This window comes from Leiobunum rupestre, chromosome 3 (genome assembly GCF_980474605.1).
Source record: "Leiobunum rupestre chromosome 3, qqLeiRupe1.1.hap1, whole genome shotgun sequence".
NCBI lineage: Eukaryota > Metazoa > Arthropoda > Arachnida > Opiliones > Sclerosomatidae > Leiobunum > Leiobunum rupestre.
In genome coordinates this window covers 27,157,514-27,176,400 of record NC_143386.1, presented here as the reverse complement: position 1 = coordinate 27,176,400, position 18,887 = coordinate 27,157,514, and the positions used below count along the sequence as shown (strand labels likewise).

Genomic DNA, 18,887 nt, shown 5'->3' with positions numbered 1-18,887 from the left:
TCTTCCGAGGAGAGGTATATTTTGGCTTGCCAACTTGTTCACATTGCTCTCAATTTCCATCAGCCTTAACAAGAATGCTGCCTAACCCTAAAAATTAAAATCATCACCGTATCTTATTTGTTCTTTAATACCGACATTTGGTGAACGTCGCTTAAATTTTCCTTTGTGCCAGGTAAACTAGATCCTAAAGTCAGTGGATTGCCTTAACATAGTCAATATCATTAAGAATAAATAAATACATTACTGGTTTAATATAATAATAATAAAAATAATCAGATAGGCTGTTAAAACTTTCCAAACAGATAAAAAAACACAATCTACCCACTGGACATAGTAATTTGTAGGAAAATAAAGAGTAAAGATGTCCTCAGAATAACGAAACACGTTGATTGTCAAAATGCAATTTAAGAAAGCCAGTTTTAAAATGACCCTATTTCAAAAGCTTTCACATTCTAGTTTCTTAAATAACCATTTTTATTTGACATGTGGTAAGAAAATTTATATACTGGTGCTCCAAATGAATCAATTAAGGCCTACTACAGCGGTGGTCTTATAAGAACACCCTACGCCAGCGTCCACAAGCCCGGACAGGTGAAAAAAACAGTCTTGGGTAGTAGAGCCTATATCAATAACGGTCGCACACTCTACGCAAGCCACTCAACCCGACAAAAGGCGCAACAATGTAATGATAAGCTCCTACTTCATGCATAACTGTGGCATAGATAAGAAATGCACAAGCAACTTCCAGCCGACACCCTACCTAGAGAGGTAAAGAACCAAGCCCTTCAGAAAAAGCTCATAAAAGTAAAAGACGGGCACAATGCAACCCACGTAACCCAGCACAGCTGAGACCAGGTATTTCAGTGTGCCTCCAAAAGGCTGGGAAACAGAGTCACAGCACCTCAAGTGGAGAACTGCTGACGCACAGCCGGCTATCAGTTCGTCCGAGACACCAGATGTGGCCGGGACCATCACCGTTAGCCTGAGCGGACCCCAGTTTCTGGTCCCTACCTGACTGATGTCGGAGGTGGAGTTAGGACCGTTTGATCACGACTTACATATCCCAGTGCGCCACCGCCCTTAGGGGTTGCATGATGAAGACCCCGACTCCCCAGTTAAGCCACCAATTATTGCACAACGTGACCCGTTAATTGAAATTGAAATTTGACAGACCATGTGATTTTTTAACTACTAAGTTATCTTCTCACCGTGGATCTTTAAGATTAAAATAAATGTCCCTTACCTTATGCTTCGCCAGATCATGAGCCATGGATTTCATAAAGTTAGAAGTGCCAGCTTTTAAGCAAGAGTACACTGAAAGGGATATCAAAGGAGCCAAAGCGGCGACGCTGGACAGGTTGACAATAGCGCCACCTGTGCCACGTTCAATCATTGATTGGGCTGCAGCCTATAAGAAGAAATATTTGAACATCATCAAACATCAATAAGATACCTCTTGATAATGTGCAAGGAAGTTAAAAGAAAATTTCAATTTAATAAAGTGCCAAGAATTAATAAACACTAATACACAATTTTAAATTGAATGTTCTGCTTATTTGAGGCTCTTTAAGTAAAACATTTCTTATTATGAGGAACTTTTCTGGTCTTGGGTGCCTTATTAAACTTGATAGTAAAATCGGTTATAAACTCAGTTTGAAGCGATTTCCATTGTTTCTTGACTCGCTTCAGTTTGGTTACGAAAATTTATCCTAAGACCATTAGTTAATCATGTTTACTATAGAAACAGGATTTAAAATTATTTAGAATTTTAGTCGCGTTATTTTTTTGGAAATTGAAAGTATTTTAAGTTCCTCGCCGTGTTATTTTGCAAATGAATTCTAAGCGAACCGACCTGGCCAAGCTAGTTCCAGAACCAACACGACGTTATTTCTCGCGATGGTTTAGAAAACAAGTTCACTAAATGAAGCGGTTTTAGAGGTCAATGTGGAGTTGTCAACCTGGCACGCCAATCAAACGAAAATCAAAATTTCTTATTTCAAAATAACGCGCCAATTACGCGCTTTTACGCGCCAGATTGGAATTTCAAGAAACTAGGCGGGCTAAGTTGACGCCAGCTCGCCAATAATTACAAATTGCAAAAAAATAAAGCACATAATTAGGTTCCCATTCGCGCTATTGTGCGCCACTATTTCAAATTTGGCGCCATAAGGTTTCATGACCTATAACACATTTAAATTTATTTAATTCAGTGGCAAAAATCATGAAAAAAAAGTAAACATATTTCATAATATCGCTCGAATTATGCGCTATTGGGCTCCAGCAATTTTAAGTTCAAAAATATTCAAATTAGGCAAAAATACATAAGTTTAATAATTTTTGAAACCAGGCGAGACAATTTAAAAAAAGTCAGAAAATTTCACAAATTTCTATGTAACAAACTTTGTTCTATGAAAAATAAAATACGCGCTATTACGCGCCAACGATATTTTATTTCGAAACATTTTGCATTTGTCTCAAAATCAATTTGAAACCTGGCGAACCAACTTAACGCAGAATGACAATATGAATAATACGTTTCCCAAAATAGCCTTTAATTACGTGCCAACTACGCGCTATTAGGCGCCACCACTTTAAAATTTTGCGCCAACATGGAAATTAGGAAATAATTAAAAATAGTATCTTAACTTGTAATGCAGAAGCTACGTAAAAATGGTAAAATATTATTTTATTATTAAGTTTCCCTAAATAGCCTGTAATAACGCGTTACTAGGCGCCACCACTTTAAAATTTTGCGCCAACATGGAAATTAAAAAAATAGTAATTTAACTTATAAAATATGTAAATACAGGTTGTCTTCATTTGATGGGCCCAGGCATTTTTCTCAAATACTATATATTCAATATGTACGCTCTCGGGGGAGATCGTTGTTATTTGTAAATTTCAGTAAAATCGAGAAATATTTAACGTTTTTGGAAGTGTTTTTCATGACCAATTATTTTAGTGAAAAATGTCCGAATTCTACCATATTGATTTGTGTTAAACATGATTCTATTTAATAGGTTACTTTTTTGTGGAGGTCGATAAAAAGGTTTCCTCTCCCCCTTTTCGACCGTGAGCTACAGTTCAGTAACAGATTTTGAGGAAGTTCAGAGGAATTATACCGTGCAACCATAAGGTTGTTTGGAAATTTGATGTCGCGTTTAATTAGGATATGCAAGGTTAAATCAATTTTAAATTTCGTTAGGAATATATATATATATATTTATTATTTATATATATATATATATATATATATATATTATATATATATATTATATATATATATATATATAAATATATATATATATTATATATATATATTATATATATATATATGTATATATATATATAAATATATATATATAATAAGAATCAATTCAAAAGAAATTTATATATTTGCTACGTCTTTCTTTTAAATCAAATTTACCCTACGATTATTTTAAAGCTCTTAATTATATACACTTTGACACTATAAAAAACAACTTAATAAAAACCGACATAAAATATATACATCGACTATTAAATTCTAGAATAAATTGCCAGGAACTCTTGTCTCAAATATCCTTAAACTGTTCCACCCGAAATCAAAGACAAATAAACTTGTTTTACCCTGAAACGACCTGTACTCTATCCCTCAAAAGAATGATGAGAAATTCAAATAAGTTTGGTCAATCAATTGACCTTTTTAACAACTCAAAATTGTATTCCAAAAATATGAAAATCGACAACATATAATATTCTCTACATGTGTTAATCGTCTTAGTTTTTACAATTTTTATGCTTTTTTTGTATATATATTCTTATTTTAAACCCGATTGGGTACACAACGTAAAAGACGAATTTTACGACGTACAAAAACATAATTTAATTTAATAATGTTTTTGTAGCGAAATTCCTTCTTATTATTGTTTATCTTTGATGTACTAAGTAACCGATTAACGACTGCAGTGTAACAACTTGTTGGTTTCATTTGTAAACTGTTTTGTTGCACAATAAACACACATTCTATTCTATTCTATTCTATTCTATTCTATATATATAAAATGGTTCGAGTCCCGTTTCGGACCGATACGAGTCCCGTGTCGGACCGCTTCGAGTCCCGTTTCGGACCGCTTCGAGTCCCGTTTCGGACCGCTTCGAGTCCCGTTTCGGACCGATACGAGTCCCGTGTCGGACCGCTTCGAATCCCGTTTCAATTGCTAGACCCTTTATGTACTGATTTTATCGCCTTTTTGGACAGATTTTAGCGCATTTATGGAAAGATTCGAGAAACATTTTGGATATAATCAAGTCCCTTTTTGAATAAAATAGGGCACCCCCTTAGACTGATTACAGTCCACGTTTCGGGGTTTTCGAGACCAAATAAGTGATTAATGGCAAACTAATTAGCCACTTTCACAAATTAAATAGTTCCACATTCCGATTAACGTATGCAAATTTTATTCGACACAAATGAATTTACTTATACATTAAACTTTTCGTAATTTGGTCTTAGAGGGACATTTGATTCACAAATTTAATTATGGGGGTAGATATTTTTCTGGATTAATTTTAAATACAATTTTCTGAATATATTCTAAGGTTTTAGATAGTTTTTTTAGGGAATTCCATTCGAAAAGCATAATATCCAGCAAAAATGGTTGCGACTCCATGATCAATGCTGGAAACTTCGAATTTTACATTTTCAATTTCCACGTCAAGTAAAGTTGTTGTGAAATCAATATTCGCTAAACAGAGCGTTGGAGTTGCAGATTTGGGGACCTATATTTGGTAATATTAAAATTAATAATTACAAAAATGTTAGAACTATTTCCACGAAATTCAATTAAATAATTGGTTAAGACGTAGGCAATCTTACCTCGGTCGTGAAGTACAAATCATTGGATTCCCCAACAGCACAGGGCAGCAAAAGAAGAGATGCTCTCATTTCCATATCTGCAATATTAAAATAATTAAATAAAATTATATCCATTAAATATTAATAGTTTATTGTAAAGTTAATTACGTTTAAAAGCATCATCAGAAGAAACATTTTTCTTTTGTTCGAGGATTGATATAATTTCTTTGGCGTTTTTTCGGGTCCTGACAAGATTTATCAATTTATTTGCGATTGGCGCAAAGTGAGGAACAATAACTTGTTCAGCGGAGGGTCTTATGTTTTGTAAAAGGTTTAACTCTTTAATAAGCTATAAAGAAACATGGCATTAAATTTTATCGTACAATTCTTGAAGTTTTTCCAAAACCTTGTACCATATTTCTTTTCTTGAGAATCGGAAATATTTCTAATACATCTTTTACATGTTTTGTGAATGCTAGACCTTGTCGATAAGTTGCCGTTCGCAAAATTTTTTATTCTTCCAGACTTTCGTAAAAATTCGCTTTATCTAATTCTTTTTTAAGAATTTGCAAGTGTGAATTTATGCTTTCAGGGTCCTCGGCCATTCCATTCATGAGCTATTTTTAAATTAATTTAAATAAATTTATATTTTCAAGCTAAATGATAATAGCTCATTTATCAGATATTTAATTTTACCATTGAACTAAATCTTTTCTTCTTTAAATTATCCTTTAACAAGACTGTATTTTTTGAGGTTTGATCATTTGCAACGTCTTTCTGTAACTTTCTCTTAGCATTTCGCTGACTATTTCTCATTTCTCCCACAACAGTGACATCCTTCTCTTGATTTGCAATTTTCTCTTGTTCATGTTTGATTTTCGTTCGTAGAGTATCCATCCATGATTCCTGAAATTTAGTTTCACCGAATACATACAGTTTTTTTATAAATTGAAAACAAATATGAAATACTCACATGCCCCACGTTTCCTGGAAATTTTAGCCTATCTTCTGAAAATGGATGTTTCGTTATGAGGGCTTCACCAATTCTATTATACTCGGCACTACTTGGGTATCTGAAAATATTTTGTTTACAATTTTTTAGAAATAAATTACAGTAATTAGTTAATAAATGTTACGTTTTTATATATCTTGAAACGTCCTCGTATAATATTCGGATTATTATAGACCTGTTGGGTCTTAAGAATACCTCGGAACTCTTTTCGGATATTAGTTTATTTATATTATCGGGAAATCTGGTAATTTGATATGGTCGTGGAAGACCAGATTGTTGTGAACTAGAGACAACTGATAAACTTTGAAGAGCACTTGTTGAATCACTAGTTGAAATTTTTTAAATTATACATTACTAATAAGCACAAAATTTATCTGTAAATAGAATAAAAATACCTTTTTTGAAATGGTGTATCTCTCATTTCATTAGACGGAAACGTCTTATCCATAACCTTTACAATTAATTTCAGTTGTGATTGATTTTTTGTTAAACCTTTACTGAAATCATGATCAACCCAATCATTACAGAACCCATTATCAAAAACTTGCACTATTTCAATATTAGAAATGGAAAAATGTTTTTAAGTTTTTTCAAAAATTCGTCTTCGGAAGTGTTTTCCGAGCAGGAAAATATTTTTTTTTTGATGGTTCGAAAGTGACGTGATAATCCATGTCGAAAACTATGAAACTACAAAAAATCAGTAAATGTGAAACGAAATTAACACTAAGTAATTTATTTATAACATTTTAGTTATTACGGTATACAGCGCAATTTGGATTTAAATACATTATTTATCGCTAAAGATTCTATAGTCAAAAATTACTACGTCCTTTTTTTCGAGTTCATAACTTTGCGTAGGAAAACTAACAATTTCTTCTCCCGGTTTTATAAAATGCCATTCATTTAGCTCTTTAATTTCGTAACAATTAAAATGATTTTTAAACTTAATACAGCGTGTAATTTGGCCACAAGCAAACCATGGGGTGGTGGAGTGGTTAGCACTTTCGCCTCGCAGCAAGAGGAGCCGGGTTCGATCCCAGCTTGTGGCACTGGGTGAAAACTCGGAACAACTCCTTCCGCGTAGAGTTTGCAAGTTCTCTCCCCACTGGTTAAAGGGGTTTTCCCCCGAGCTCTTCGGTTTCCCCTTCCATAAAAACTTGATGAGGTTAACGGTAATAGTTAGTGTAGGGAGCTGTTGGCTCGAAAGCGTGGCATGCAGGGCTTGTCACCACCCTCCTACGAATTATAACCCGGCCACCTGAATTAAAGGCTTCAAATGTCGCTCGATGACTTAGGCCTAAGGTGGTGATTATTATTATTATTGATTATTATTCTCGCAAATAAAATAAACTTTCATTAACAACGGTACTCCGTTATTCGATATATAAATGCAATAAAGGTAGTTTATTTTATATGTCACATATTCTTTTCGAAGTACCGAAGCAAACTGAGTAACCACAGGGTCTTTTTCAGATTTTAGATATTTTCGTAATGATTCTTTAAACAAAATGGGTAATTTTGAATAACTTAATTTTATTGACTTAAAGTAGTCAACCCTTTCAATGCCTTGGCCACCACTAATTTCCCAACACTGAAGCATCTGATGGCGTTTCGAAAGAGTTGTGCCAATGCTTATAAAATTGCGACAAGCACTGGCAATATTTTTGAAATATTGATGTTTCGCTTCAAAGCGCATACACCAAAGCCGTACAAGAGGTCCAAAATAAGAAATCAGTCTGGCATAGTGAGTTAGGTAGTGTAACTTTGGCGTAAATTTTGAATTGGGTAGCTCTTTAAGCAAATGATTTAAGTCAATGATAATTTCACACAAATAAGGTAAGCATGATTTGTCAATGATAGGAGCTAGTATTATATCTTTTATCTCTACTAAAATTAATATCAGTTGCAAGTGTTTGTCATTAGGTGACATAATCGAGCCAAATAACAGCGGATAAAAATGTAGGAGACAGCTTTTTTGAGCTGCAGTACCCACTAAGTTGCAGCCTTTGCCAGTCAGAGTTGCTTTAGTTATTGGCACACTTTTGTCTTTTCGGTGTAAGTCACCGTAGGGAAAGTATTGAATGGTATAATTTATATGGTCAAGGGAACATATTCCATTATCTATCCTATATTTAATAGTAAATTTTAATATTTTGGGTACAACTCCTTCAAAAAAATCATGCATGATGTCGGGTAGAAGGCTTTGCGTTACTTTAAAGTGAGGCAAAACGGCGAAAGCCGATGGGCCATTAACTCCATATATTTTAGAATTTTCAGGGTTTTATCTAACTGCAGCTTAATGATATTCGTGTAGGTCTTGCGTTCTTGGTGTCATTTCATTTTCATCGAATCGTTCGGATATGTGATCTTTTATTATCATACAAAATCGGCAAATTCTCCCGGATGAAAAACACTGGGAGAAGCCACCAACTCCATGACTTGATAGATTGTCCCCAGATATGGCTGCTAGGGCCCCCTTCACTGTACTATTTCCAATTTGAAAATCCTCATTCTGAAGAGCCATTAGGTCTTCTAGCAAAGGATTGAAACATTTTTCATATCCGTATTTCTTAAGAAAGGTATACTTTATAACCAAAGCCAAATTAATAGAGCTAAGCTTGCTTCTGTATTTAGGGTGAATATTTCCCACTGTAAAATATACTAGAGTAACCTTATGTAAACCTCACTTGGCCCCTAAAGGATTATTTAACTCAACTTCGTCGAGATAGAAATGAAGTCTCAGAGCTAACGGATCAGAACCAAAAATTGGGTGATTCTTACAAATTGAGCCATCGTTAAAATCAGCGAAACATTTTTCATTTGATTTTTTTAAATTGTTGTATTCTTCCCATACATCATTACATGATAAAAGGTTCTTAAGAAGTTTAATTATTGGCACGTAGCTCATAGTTTCCTTAAACACCTTTTTTCACATTTCCTGTTCCGAGAATATAATCAACAGGTTCAACTAAGTTTAAATTGTCAACACAATATTTTTTAAGACCGTATTCTGTTTTCATAGTATCAGTTAGGTTTCTAGTAATATTTCGAGTTTCGTAATCATTTTCATTATTGTCCACCCCTCTAATCTGTTTAACTACAGCTTCTATACAACCTTCCAAAAGTTTAGAGATACTTTTAGAAATATTGGTAGCGACGCTGCTAGGAAGTTTAAATTTTTCACGAATTCCTAATGCAGTTATTGCTGCGCGATTTTCGAGGTTAACAATGTCTTGACCTTTTTTAACAATTGTATAAATATTTATTTTGTCCAGAACTTCATCTTCGTTTACATTTTCTGAAATAAAGTCGTCTGTTTCATTAACTGTTTCGCAGATTACGTTTCTAGGAATTCCTTTGTGCATGTGATGCTGATAAACGTGAATTCTGAGTGATTCGAACTTACTAAACGTTTTATCGCATATATTAAATGCACATTTAAATTTTCGACCACGTTCGTCAAAATGTAACGATCTTAAAAGGCTAATTCACGAGAGTGGCGTATATCTTTTCAGGCCACACAAACAACAAATGTAAACTTCCATGGCGTCTTAATGCTTTTCAATATCACAAATACTCTGAAAATAGAATACGTTGTCAAGTCCTATTTAATCTATATTAATATTTGAAATTGTATTATTTTAATTGGTTTCCCATTTTAATTTTAAATACTAATATACTTTTATATTGTACTTATAGTTTTTATTTTTTAATCTAATATCCTAATACACTTTCGGTAGAAAAAAGGGTTAAATTATTTATATTGTTATAATTGACCATTTAGGTTACCATAGAGCACTCTAGCGGCCAACGTCTGCTAAGGGCTTCTACTCAGTCTAGCAGAGGCTTAAACCTTTTAAGCCTCTGCTAGACTGTGAGTAGACGACCTTGGCAGACAAAAATCCAGTAGTTAGGTGAGCTTCTTGCGTTGGCCGCTAGAGTGCTGTATGGTAACCTAAATGGTCAATTACTATTGTTTAATTTGTTACGTCAGATATTTTTATTGGAGTTACTATGTTTTTATTGAGCGGAGCGAGCGTAGCTCTCTTAGGAGCGAGTTCTATGGGAAAGTTTTGTAGAGAAGTGGAGAGGGATGGTAGGGGGCGTTAGAGGGGGTGTCAGAGGCCAAGGTATAGTGTTAGCCGAAGAAACAGAGTAAGAGCTAGCGGAAATTTTGTCCGTTCGCGGTCCAAGGGGATGCTAGAGAAAAGGGGTAGATAGGTAAAGACTACATAAAACTTTGAATTATTTATTTTGTCGCTAGCTCGCTCCGCTCAGGTCAGGTTTTGGTCAAAAATACCCACTGGGGTTTTGTGACGCCATAGTACTTGAATTGGAGATATGACAGATTTGAATTTTGCATCGTGTTTGTGTAAGATGCAAGAGAAATGAGAGTTTGTTAGACACATTTCCATTCCAGTGGGAATATGGGATCTGAGCAAGGACTACTACAAAAATCCCCAGCCCACAAAAAGGGGTTTTCACCGACGAGAACAGGTTCCCAGGAGTAAGGCAGTCTTAGAGCAGGTATAATTGAGAAAGGGGGCAACGTAAAAACGGGTGTGACAGAGCCGGTATTTCAAAAGCGGCGTGACGTCACGCCGACAAGATTTCAAATTTGTTAACAGAAACATCGATGTGTACGCCGCACAAGTCTCGCAAAATTGAAGAGTTTTTGCGGGAAATCTCTGATCACGTGTTCGTGTGCCATATTTTCAGAGCTGAACTTTCCCTAATCCAGCGCAGCGTGGGAAATAAGGCGGTGGCCGGACCAGTTTATTTACTAAATCGGAGAGGGTTAGTGGTCCACTTGACCACTTAATTTATAAGAGGTGTACATGAAATGTCATATGCATTTCTTGTATAATCATACTCAATAAATTCTACCACGGGCTTAAGCTTAAAATTTAAAATGTGTGCCTTAAATGGGAAAACAATAGCCTAGAACTAAGCTTTGTCCAGTTAGGAAAAATGGATCATGTCAATTTAAAATCTGCGTAAATTTAGTCCAACAAGTACAAAGTGGAAAGTAAGGGCGTAACTTTGGCCAGAAGCGTGCCAAATTAGCGAGCCAATTAAAAATTCGTCCATCTTTGGTCAGATACGATTATAGATCTATTATATCTGTTTAATTTTTTCTAACAGTAAATAAATCGGTATTGATATCTTTTATAAAATGAGACAATTATTTCATTTATTTTAAATTTCATTTTAACGTTTTTTTTTGTTTAATGAAAAATTATACTTATTATTTGGATAATAACAAAACATTAACGCCCTTATATTTGGTCGATTCTAAATCAATTCGATTTTTTCCAAATAACAAAGATCACTTCATATTTTAAAGACACACCCTTCCTACACACAAACAGACCTTATTTTCCGAACAGATATATTGGCTCTATAGCGAATAAAATATATAATCAATTTCATAAGAATGATGCATCTGAAAGTGTCGCAGCGAATCTGGACAGCTGCAGTGAAATTTTCAATAGTATGGTCCTCACTAGCTGCGCTTTTTCTAACGTGGGTTATATATTTAATAATTTATTTCTTGTTTCTAAACGGCATTCGCCACAAACAATCGCAAATTAATCTGGGACCTTTGATATCCAGCAGCGGTTTTGTGCTGTCGTTTTTTAATTTCTGTTTTAATAGGAAAAGTTTGTTAAGGATTTACTCTGATGTTATTCTAAGGGCAAATTCAATTGATAAGAAAATAGTTGAGAAATTTATGTTACGATTTGTGACGATACTTATAATAGCCGTTATATTTTCATGTTGTATGACCTATTTTTCGGTAACCTACATTGGCGAATCTTTAACTAAAAACCACAAACCCAATAGGTTTAATTTAACTTGTTTCGGATGTAAGAAATATTTTAAAGTGTACATTTTCGTTTACCACAGTTTAAACGCCTCCGCAGTTGTCGGAATTGGAATTGGGCAGGTATTGTTGTATTGTTTTTTAACCAACATTGTAGCTGAAATTTTGAAAACTAACGTGAAAAGACTTTCCAAAAACCAAGAATCTTTTTGTTTCTTTTCATTTCGAAAACAATTGGTGGACATTAGACGCATGGTTAACGAAATGAACAAAATCTTCGCGAATGTAGTGTTCGTTTGGTTTACAGTTACACTGTTCACGTGTAGTCATTGTGTAAGTTTAGGTTTCGGGAAATCCACTAATAGCTACTTCTCGTTCATTTCAATCTATCTGAAAGATTTGGCGCTACTGATGTTACTAATATTCCACGCGTCGAAATTGCCCGAGGAATATGATCGTGTTTTTGATGTTCTATCCGCTTTCTCGGGCGAAGAAAATTCGAGGCAAATATTTCTGTTGTACTGCGAATTGCTCTCTAGGAAACTGTACTTCAGAGCGGGATCTTGTTTCTCTATCTCCCAAAAGATATTGTTGTCCTTCATCGGTTTGGGTATTTCCTATACTGTGGTTTTCATTCAGTTTAATCCAGAAGCCGTAGTGCGGTTACAAAGTTCGGTTTCAAAAGAATAACTGTACCGAAGTACGAATAATGTTTAATGTTACTTAAAGATTTTCGCTTATTGCGCGAGATGGCACTGATTGTGATGTTCTGACACTTTTAATGTAGATTTAGTTCATGATATCATATAATTAAGAGCAATTGTTCATAAGTTTATTTTTTCTATATTTAAATTAACAACGCTTTCACGAGAGATCGACTTAGTAATCCAACTCTCGGTTTAGTGTTCAACAGCACCGTAACCAGGATTTGATTTCAGGAGGGCACGCAATGGAAACAGATAAAAAAAATGTACATACATTCATACGTTTCAGGGGGGGCATGGCCTGACCGCCCCCCCCCCCCCTAATTACGGCCCTGGTGTTCACTGTAGAATAATTCGTTACAAGTTATCGATAATCAGTGCCGCCATGCTTTTTAAGTAGTAAAAGTGCATGTTTTGGTAAATTACGAGCATTGTATTACCCAAGACTATCTCTCAAGGGAACTTACATCGAAAGTAAAAGGTTTTTGTGGCAAAGTTTAAAGCTTTTCTCAATATATTGTGTGAAAATTATAAATTAATTAATTATTCAACATAATAAAGTTATATTTATGAGAAAATGAAAATTAATATTTATTTCTCAAATTATTCGATATTTAGTTTTGAACTGGTTTACTATTAAACATTTTTTTTTAATAAATGCTTTTTTTATTTTGCCCTCTAGGAACTGATATAAAAAGTACCGATGAGCCTCAAAAGGGTGTATTTCTTAAAATTTTGGCTCAATTGTTCACTTCGATGTTTTACATACGTGCCGGGGGACACTATCTACCAAAATTGCATCTAAATCGAAAAATATTTTCACGTTTTTTGAAAATTTAAATTTTAAGCGCTAGGTGCTATAAGAAAATTGTCAATGAGAAAATTGTAGAGCGTCACAGAAAACGTACAAATAGCGTTGGCGCGGAAAAAATAGACGTATATTTCACTGAAAAAATACGACTTGAAAAAGTGACAAGTTGGGCAAGCTAAAATAACTTTTTTTTGAATTCCATTGGGAGAGTAGTGTAACTTTATGAAAGTCAGAAATTTGTTAATCTGGAGTTTAATGCAATAAAAACCGCTGAAAAATCGAGGAGACAATGGCAAAGAAGGTATTACACGATTTAATTTCGTAGGATGATAAATGCGAATTTTTTGAAAAAACAAAGAGACGTTTTATTTATCTACTTACCATCAAAATTCATAAGTACGTTTCGAAAATACCACCTTCGGCTGCGATACAAGCTTGGTCGCGAACAATCCTATTGTCGAAGGCGGCTTGAATCATTTCCGGGTTTACTTCCCGGCAAGCGCTTACAATTCGTTGGCGCAGCTCTTCAAGGGTCTCAACCGGAGTGGCGATCACCTTGTCCTTGACGAAGCCCCAAAGAAAGATATTTAACGGAGTCAGATCAGGCAACCTCGCTGGCCAGTGTACGGGACAGTTTCTCCGTACCCATCGTTGTGGAAATTCGATGTTTAGGTAATCTCTCACGGCTCTGTGGTAATGAGGCGTGGCATCGTCTTGCTGAAACCACAGGCTTGCTTGTTGCGCCAACGGCAGTTCGTCCAGTTGTTGTTCTAGCTCGTTTCTCAAGAAATCTAAATAACTCTGGCCATTTAGATTTTGCGGTAAGAATACTGGACCAATTAACCGGTTTCCAACAAGACCAATCCAAACATTTAAACGCCCAAATTGAAATTGGTGAAGATGTTCATATCCCCAATGTGGATTTGTGTCTTCCCAAACATGATTATTTTGGTGATTGTAAAGGGCGTCTCTTGCAAACGAGGATTCATTCGAACGGGTAAGGAGTTCAACCGCCAGCAGGGTAGCTAATGATGTTAGAAACTGAAACGCGCCCTTTTAGAAATGTACAGACATGCTGCAATCGTGGCAGATATACCGCCACGGTCTAAGACAAACGACCCCTTTTTAATAGGCGGAACTCGATGAGTCAATACCAAAAGTTAAACTCTCTCTCGTTTTGTATTATTGGTGTATAATGCATCAGTTCGTTATTGTTAATAGAAGCATTCTGTTATATCGTTAAAAATGATTTTAGCTCATGTAATTTTCGAACAGGTTATGGGCTCGCGACGTTTTCACAAGCACCAATTAAGTCAGAGTTTAGGCAGGGTTCGTACAAAATTTCCGGAATTAAATTCCCCGACGTTTCCAGGTTTTCCCTGACCAAATTTCCAAATTTTCTCTGACCATTTTTGTAGAATAAACCAATGGTTTGAGTTAAAAATCTTGAAAATATTTTTTTTTGGGTTAGGCCTATTTTAAAATTCCTTTACTTTTTGGGGTCATTTTAAAATTCCCTGACTTTTTCCTGACCTTTTGGAAACATTTTCAAATGCCCTGACTTTTCCAGGTTTTCCAGCTCGTGTACGAACCCTGTTAGGTAAAGGGAAACGACTTATTATTAATTGGCACAGAACAAGGAAATCATAACAACGCGAGCGTTATTCAACTTTTGAAATTTTGTGTGTGACAAAATCAAAAGAAGAATAACGGCTACAAATGATGAATACAGAATCACCAGACTATCGGCTGGCAAAGGGAGTTATCATGCATGGTCATTAAGGACTAAAGCGGCATTGATCAGCAAAAGAATTTGGGTAGGCATTGACCCAGGATTTTTAACCGCAATGACAGACGCAGAAAGGAAAGTAAATGAAAAAGCTCTTTTTTTCTTATACCTTGTAGTTGAAGATAACTATTTGGATGATACTGGCCCTCACGTTACAGCTAAGGGTGCGTGGCTAATAATTGGCACATACTTTAATGTTAATTTATTTCAATAAATTGTACACTGCAGAAGAATATGTCAAAAATATAATGAAAAGAGCAATTCAATTTTTATACTGAATAAATTTCAATTAAGATTCAGATTACTAAAAATGGTTATGGACAATTATTGATTTTGTTATAATATACTATTTGAATAATAATAAAATAATATGGTTTTAGCAGTTTTAGTGCCATCATCAAGACTAGTCATGATGATGGCACTAACACTGCCGAATCTGGTAGATAATAACTATTTCAAATATTTTAAAACTAAAACACTGCCTTTACTTTCGCAATAATTCGTGTTGTTTTATTTATTTTATTATCTAATTTATTATTATTGTAAAAGATGTCGTTCAAAATTGATGAAATTAAAAATATATGGCATTGTTTCATGGCTACTACTTTTTACCTCTCCGAGGGGACAAAGTCCCCTAGGAGGGGTTATACAACGACCGTGTCTGTCTGTGGGTCGGTCTGTCTGTGGGTCTGTGGGTCTGTCAGGCCTGCGAACGCGTTCGCATTTTCGGTGCAAAGTGTAATCACTGCGTACGCAGTTTCTCGAGATCTCTGCGTTCGCAGTTGCTAGTAATTAGGGAACTAAGTCGAAAAACCGTGTTTGCAAAACCACCGTGGGACGGTGAGCGTTAACGGATTAATTTGCAGTTGGGGTTGGTTTGGTGGTTTTGTTTTCGTCAACGCTCGCGGTCACGACAGGTTTAATTCAGTGGTTTGGCTATTTCGCTATTGTAATGTTCATGTGTAGGGTGGTAATGTTGTGTTATTGTTATGACGTTTGTGGATGTTGAGTTTGTGGTGTGTATGTACGGGTGGTATGTCTCCAACTCTTTCTTATTGACTTTTGGGACGGACCGAGTGCTGAGTGTAATGCTACCTCTCAACATCCAATGGCAGGGTTTCCACCAAACGTTCACGGTATTCGTCTTAGTATCAGTTTGCGATCGCATCGGGCGGGTTTCGAACCCGAGACCGCCTGTTTGACAGGCGGACGTTCTACCACAGAACCACCGCCACTTATTACGTTTCATTGAAAATTAGACCTTCAGCTTTATCGAAAGCGTATTTAATAGAGTACGAAATTTTGGTTTAATTAAAATAGAGCAAGATTTCGTGGAAGATTTAAATTATTGCATCGAAGAAATTCTAATTTAGCGATTTCTCATTTGATTAAAAACAAATGCGTCACCCAGGTTTCGAACCCGGGCCGTTCAGTTAGGCAGTCGAGCGCTCTACCACAGAACCAACGATAACTTCAAGCTATACTGCAAATAAGACACTCATTGTAAGCATAATAGTTAACAAAGTCTTGAATTTTTTTACGAATGAAATTGTGAAGGCCTAATGTGGTTTTTTTACGAAAAAATTATAAAGACTTAATCTTGTTTAATATAATAAGTTGCTTTATTTCAATTTGATACTTTTGTTTAGGGTTTTTTTAATGAATGGAGTTAAAGATTGTTTTCTTCTATTATTTGACGTTTTATTTTTGCGGTTGTATATTTGTTTTATCTTTTATTCTTTTAAAATTATTTACTTCTTCCGCAAAATGGTTCATTTTTTGGAGGAACCTTTTTACTTATTTTTTGTGTATTAATGTTTTGAGAACCTTTACGTTTGGGAAAGGATAATTTTTGACGGAACCTTCAAAGTGTATACGTCGCATTTTCAAAAAATTTAATGGTCAAATCTTGTTTTAGCGCAGTCAGCAGATAAGATAAAGGGTAGAACCCGTTAGTTTTTTGTAATTTATTTAGTTTTTTCAGTCGTATATTCTTATCTATTAGGTTTAGCGTATTGGTTTTCAAGCTTAATAATTCATTTATTAACAACATATCGAGTTGGTCTGGTTTTCAACTCGGTCGTAATTTATTTTAAACGTTTTCTCGGCTGATTAAGATGTTTAATGCAGTTCATCAATTGGGTTCGTTTGTGTTTATTTATAAAGAACCCTAACTATTCCCTCTACGGTCATTTATTGATATACGTTTAGTCAAGTGGCTTTCTGTGCTTTGTGAATGGTAAGTTTTTCGCTTCTTGTTAATAAGTTTTTTGGTGGTGTGGATATTTGAATATCTAAGATTCCTAATGCAGTCATTGATATCCTGGGTGTGCGAGTCATTATATGATATTGCAAATTGGACGGTTTTGGTCTTTTTCATGCGGTATGTGTCCCAACGTCAACAGGATGGTTCCGACAGTCTACGAGTCGTCCACTACCAGATATCTACGGTATCTTGATCGGGCGAACGTTGAAATAAAATGAGCGTTAAGTATGCGGCAAGTATTTCGTAAGCGACAAAAATACAAATACCCTCTGTAGATATTTCTTTCATTAAAATTGGCTTCGTATTATATTTAACTGCTAAACTTGTACCGTAAATAGGGTTAAAGTCAATTGTGCATTGTTTTAGTACGTCTAACTCACTGTTGTAACTACTTAATTTATAATATTCTGAACAAATTAATCTCTGTTGTTTCGTTTCAATTATTTTAATTCAAATTAAAATTTTATACCGGGCGGGATTGAACCGGGATTACGTTATTAGTAAATAACTCTGAATTGGGGAGATATAACTTAGAGGGTCATCTCGAGAAATTAATACCACTAGGGACAATATTTCCGAGGAGAGGTATATTTTGGCTTGCCAACTTGTTGGTTTCTAAAAAGATGGCGTTAGAAAAATATCGATTAAAAAATGCAAAATAGATAGCAATGCAAACCTTCTTACCTTAAATAACTCTAGATGGCACTGTACGCTCAATTTTTGAATAAGGGGCGTGTTAACTTTATTTCCGAAATCTGCTTCATCGATAGTCGCGTCATCGGAGTGACGTCGAGGCAGCCCTTCAATTGCAAAAGCAAGAGGTGAAAGAAGAGGGAAATCAGTAAGCTCGGGTCGAATAATAGGGCCGAAGCGAGAGAGGCGTTTCACTTCTTATTGCGGGGTCATGCAGGGTCATGCAAGGTCATGCAGAATCCTGTCGTTCAGGTACTAAAGACGAAAACTAACTATTAACATTCTAATAATTTCGATAGCAATAAATTTTGATGTGGAACTAAAAAGTAGCGGAATAGGTATAAAATCTTTGTTTTGGTAAAGTTGCGTTTTAAGAAATACCACGTTAAAAATCATAAAAATGCCTTTCTTAATATTGAGTTTTTTAAGGAAACGAAATTATGTGGTATAAAAAGAGGCTAATTCCTAAATGTTGTATTACAACTTCGCTGATTTAGATATCTACAACAACGTAAAATTTTATTTTAGTGGTGTTCAACATGTACAAGGTTTACAGTCTGATCGTTCTGGTTGCGATGGTAAGCATGTATACGGCTGTCGTTCTTATCATTTGCAATTGTATAAATTTCTAAGTTTAATTATATGAAATTGTTCTCAAAATAGTGTCTTGGGAAATCCATCGACTACGAACCGGCTGTTCAAGTTGCTGCACCGTTTCAACCATTAACTTCTGAAAGTATTTTTTCTGGAGCTCCCAATGAACACCTAGCGCAACCATCCGTAGTCATTAAAGAACCTCTGCCCATTGAAGTTGCCCAACTAGGATCGACCATCGGTGAAGTTCCAAGTGAAGTTCGAGAGGTTATCGACTACCCCGTCCCTTTGTTCGACTACAAAGCTCCTGTCGTCTACTTTGCCAAAGGATGTCCAAGAAGTTGTGGATGTTCC

At 35.2% G+C, this 18,887-nt stretch overlaps 1 protein-coding gene and 1 long non-coding RNA gene across 2 annotated transcripts in view; one reads left to right on the top strand and one right to left on the bottom strand.

The window, feature by feature from the left end:
- LOC149950979 (uncharacterized) overlaps window positions 1–18,646 on the top strand; it is a 277,136-nt gene extending 258,490 nt beyond the window's left edge. Inside the window, exons 2-3 of the long non-coding RNA XR_016479840.1 lie at window positions 18,468–18,517; window positions 18,603–18,646. This is a non-coding gene — a long non-coding RNA (uncharacterized LOC149950979). The remainder of the gene's footprint in view (window positions 1–18,467; window positions 18,518–18,602) is intronic.
- On the bottom strand, window positions 5,350–6,383 carry LOC149950980 (uncharacterized). Its single transcript, XM_090169066.1, has 6 exons — window positions 6,375–6,383; window positions 6,245–6,300; window positions 6,025–6,174; window positions 5,811–5,910; window positions 5,534–5,743; window positions 5,350–5,454 (listed from the first exon to the last, which is right to left on the bottom strand). Exons 1-6 carry the CDS (start codon window positions 6,381–6,383, stop codon window positions 5,350–5,352), a joined length of 630 nt encoding a protein of 209 aa, XP_090025192.1.
- Window positions 18,647–18,887: the final 241 nt, after the last annotated feature.

What these genes read in the sequence shown, in the direction of transcription:
- LOC149950980 (XM_090169066.1), bottom strand. An exon ending in GTATTCTTAAGACCCAACAG is followed by an intron (nt 5,911 to 6,024) that starts GTCTATAATAAT and finishes AAATATTTTCAG; the next exon opens with ATACCCAAGTAGTGCCGAGT. An exon ending in TTCCAGGAAACGTGGGGCAT is followed by an intron (nt 5,744 to 5,810) that starts GTGAGTATTTCA and finishes ACTAAATTTCAG; the next exon opens with GAATCATGGATGGATACTCT.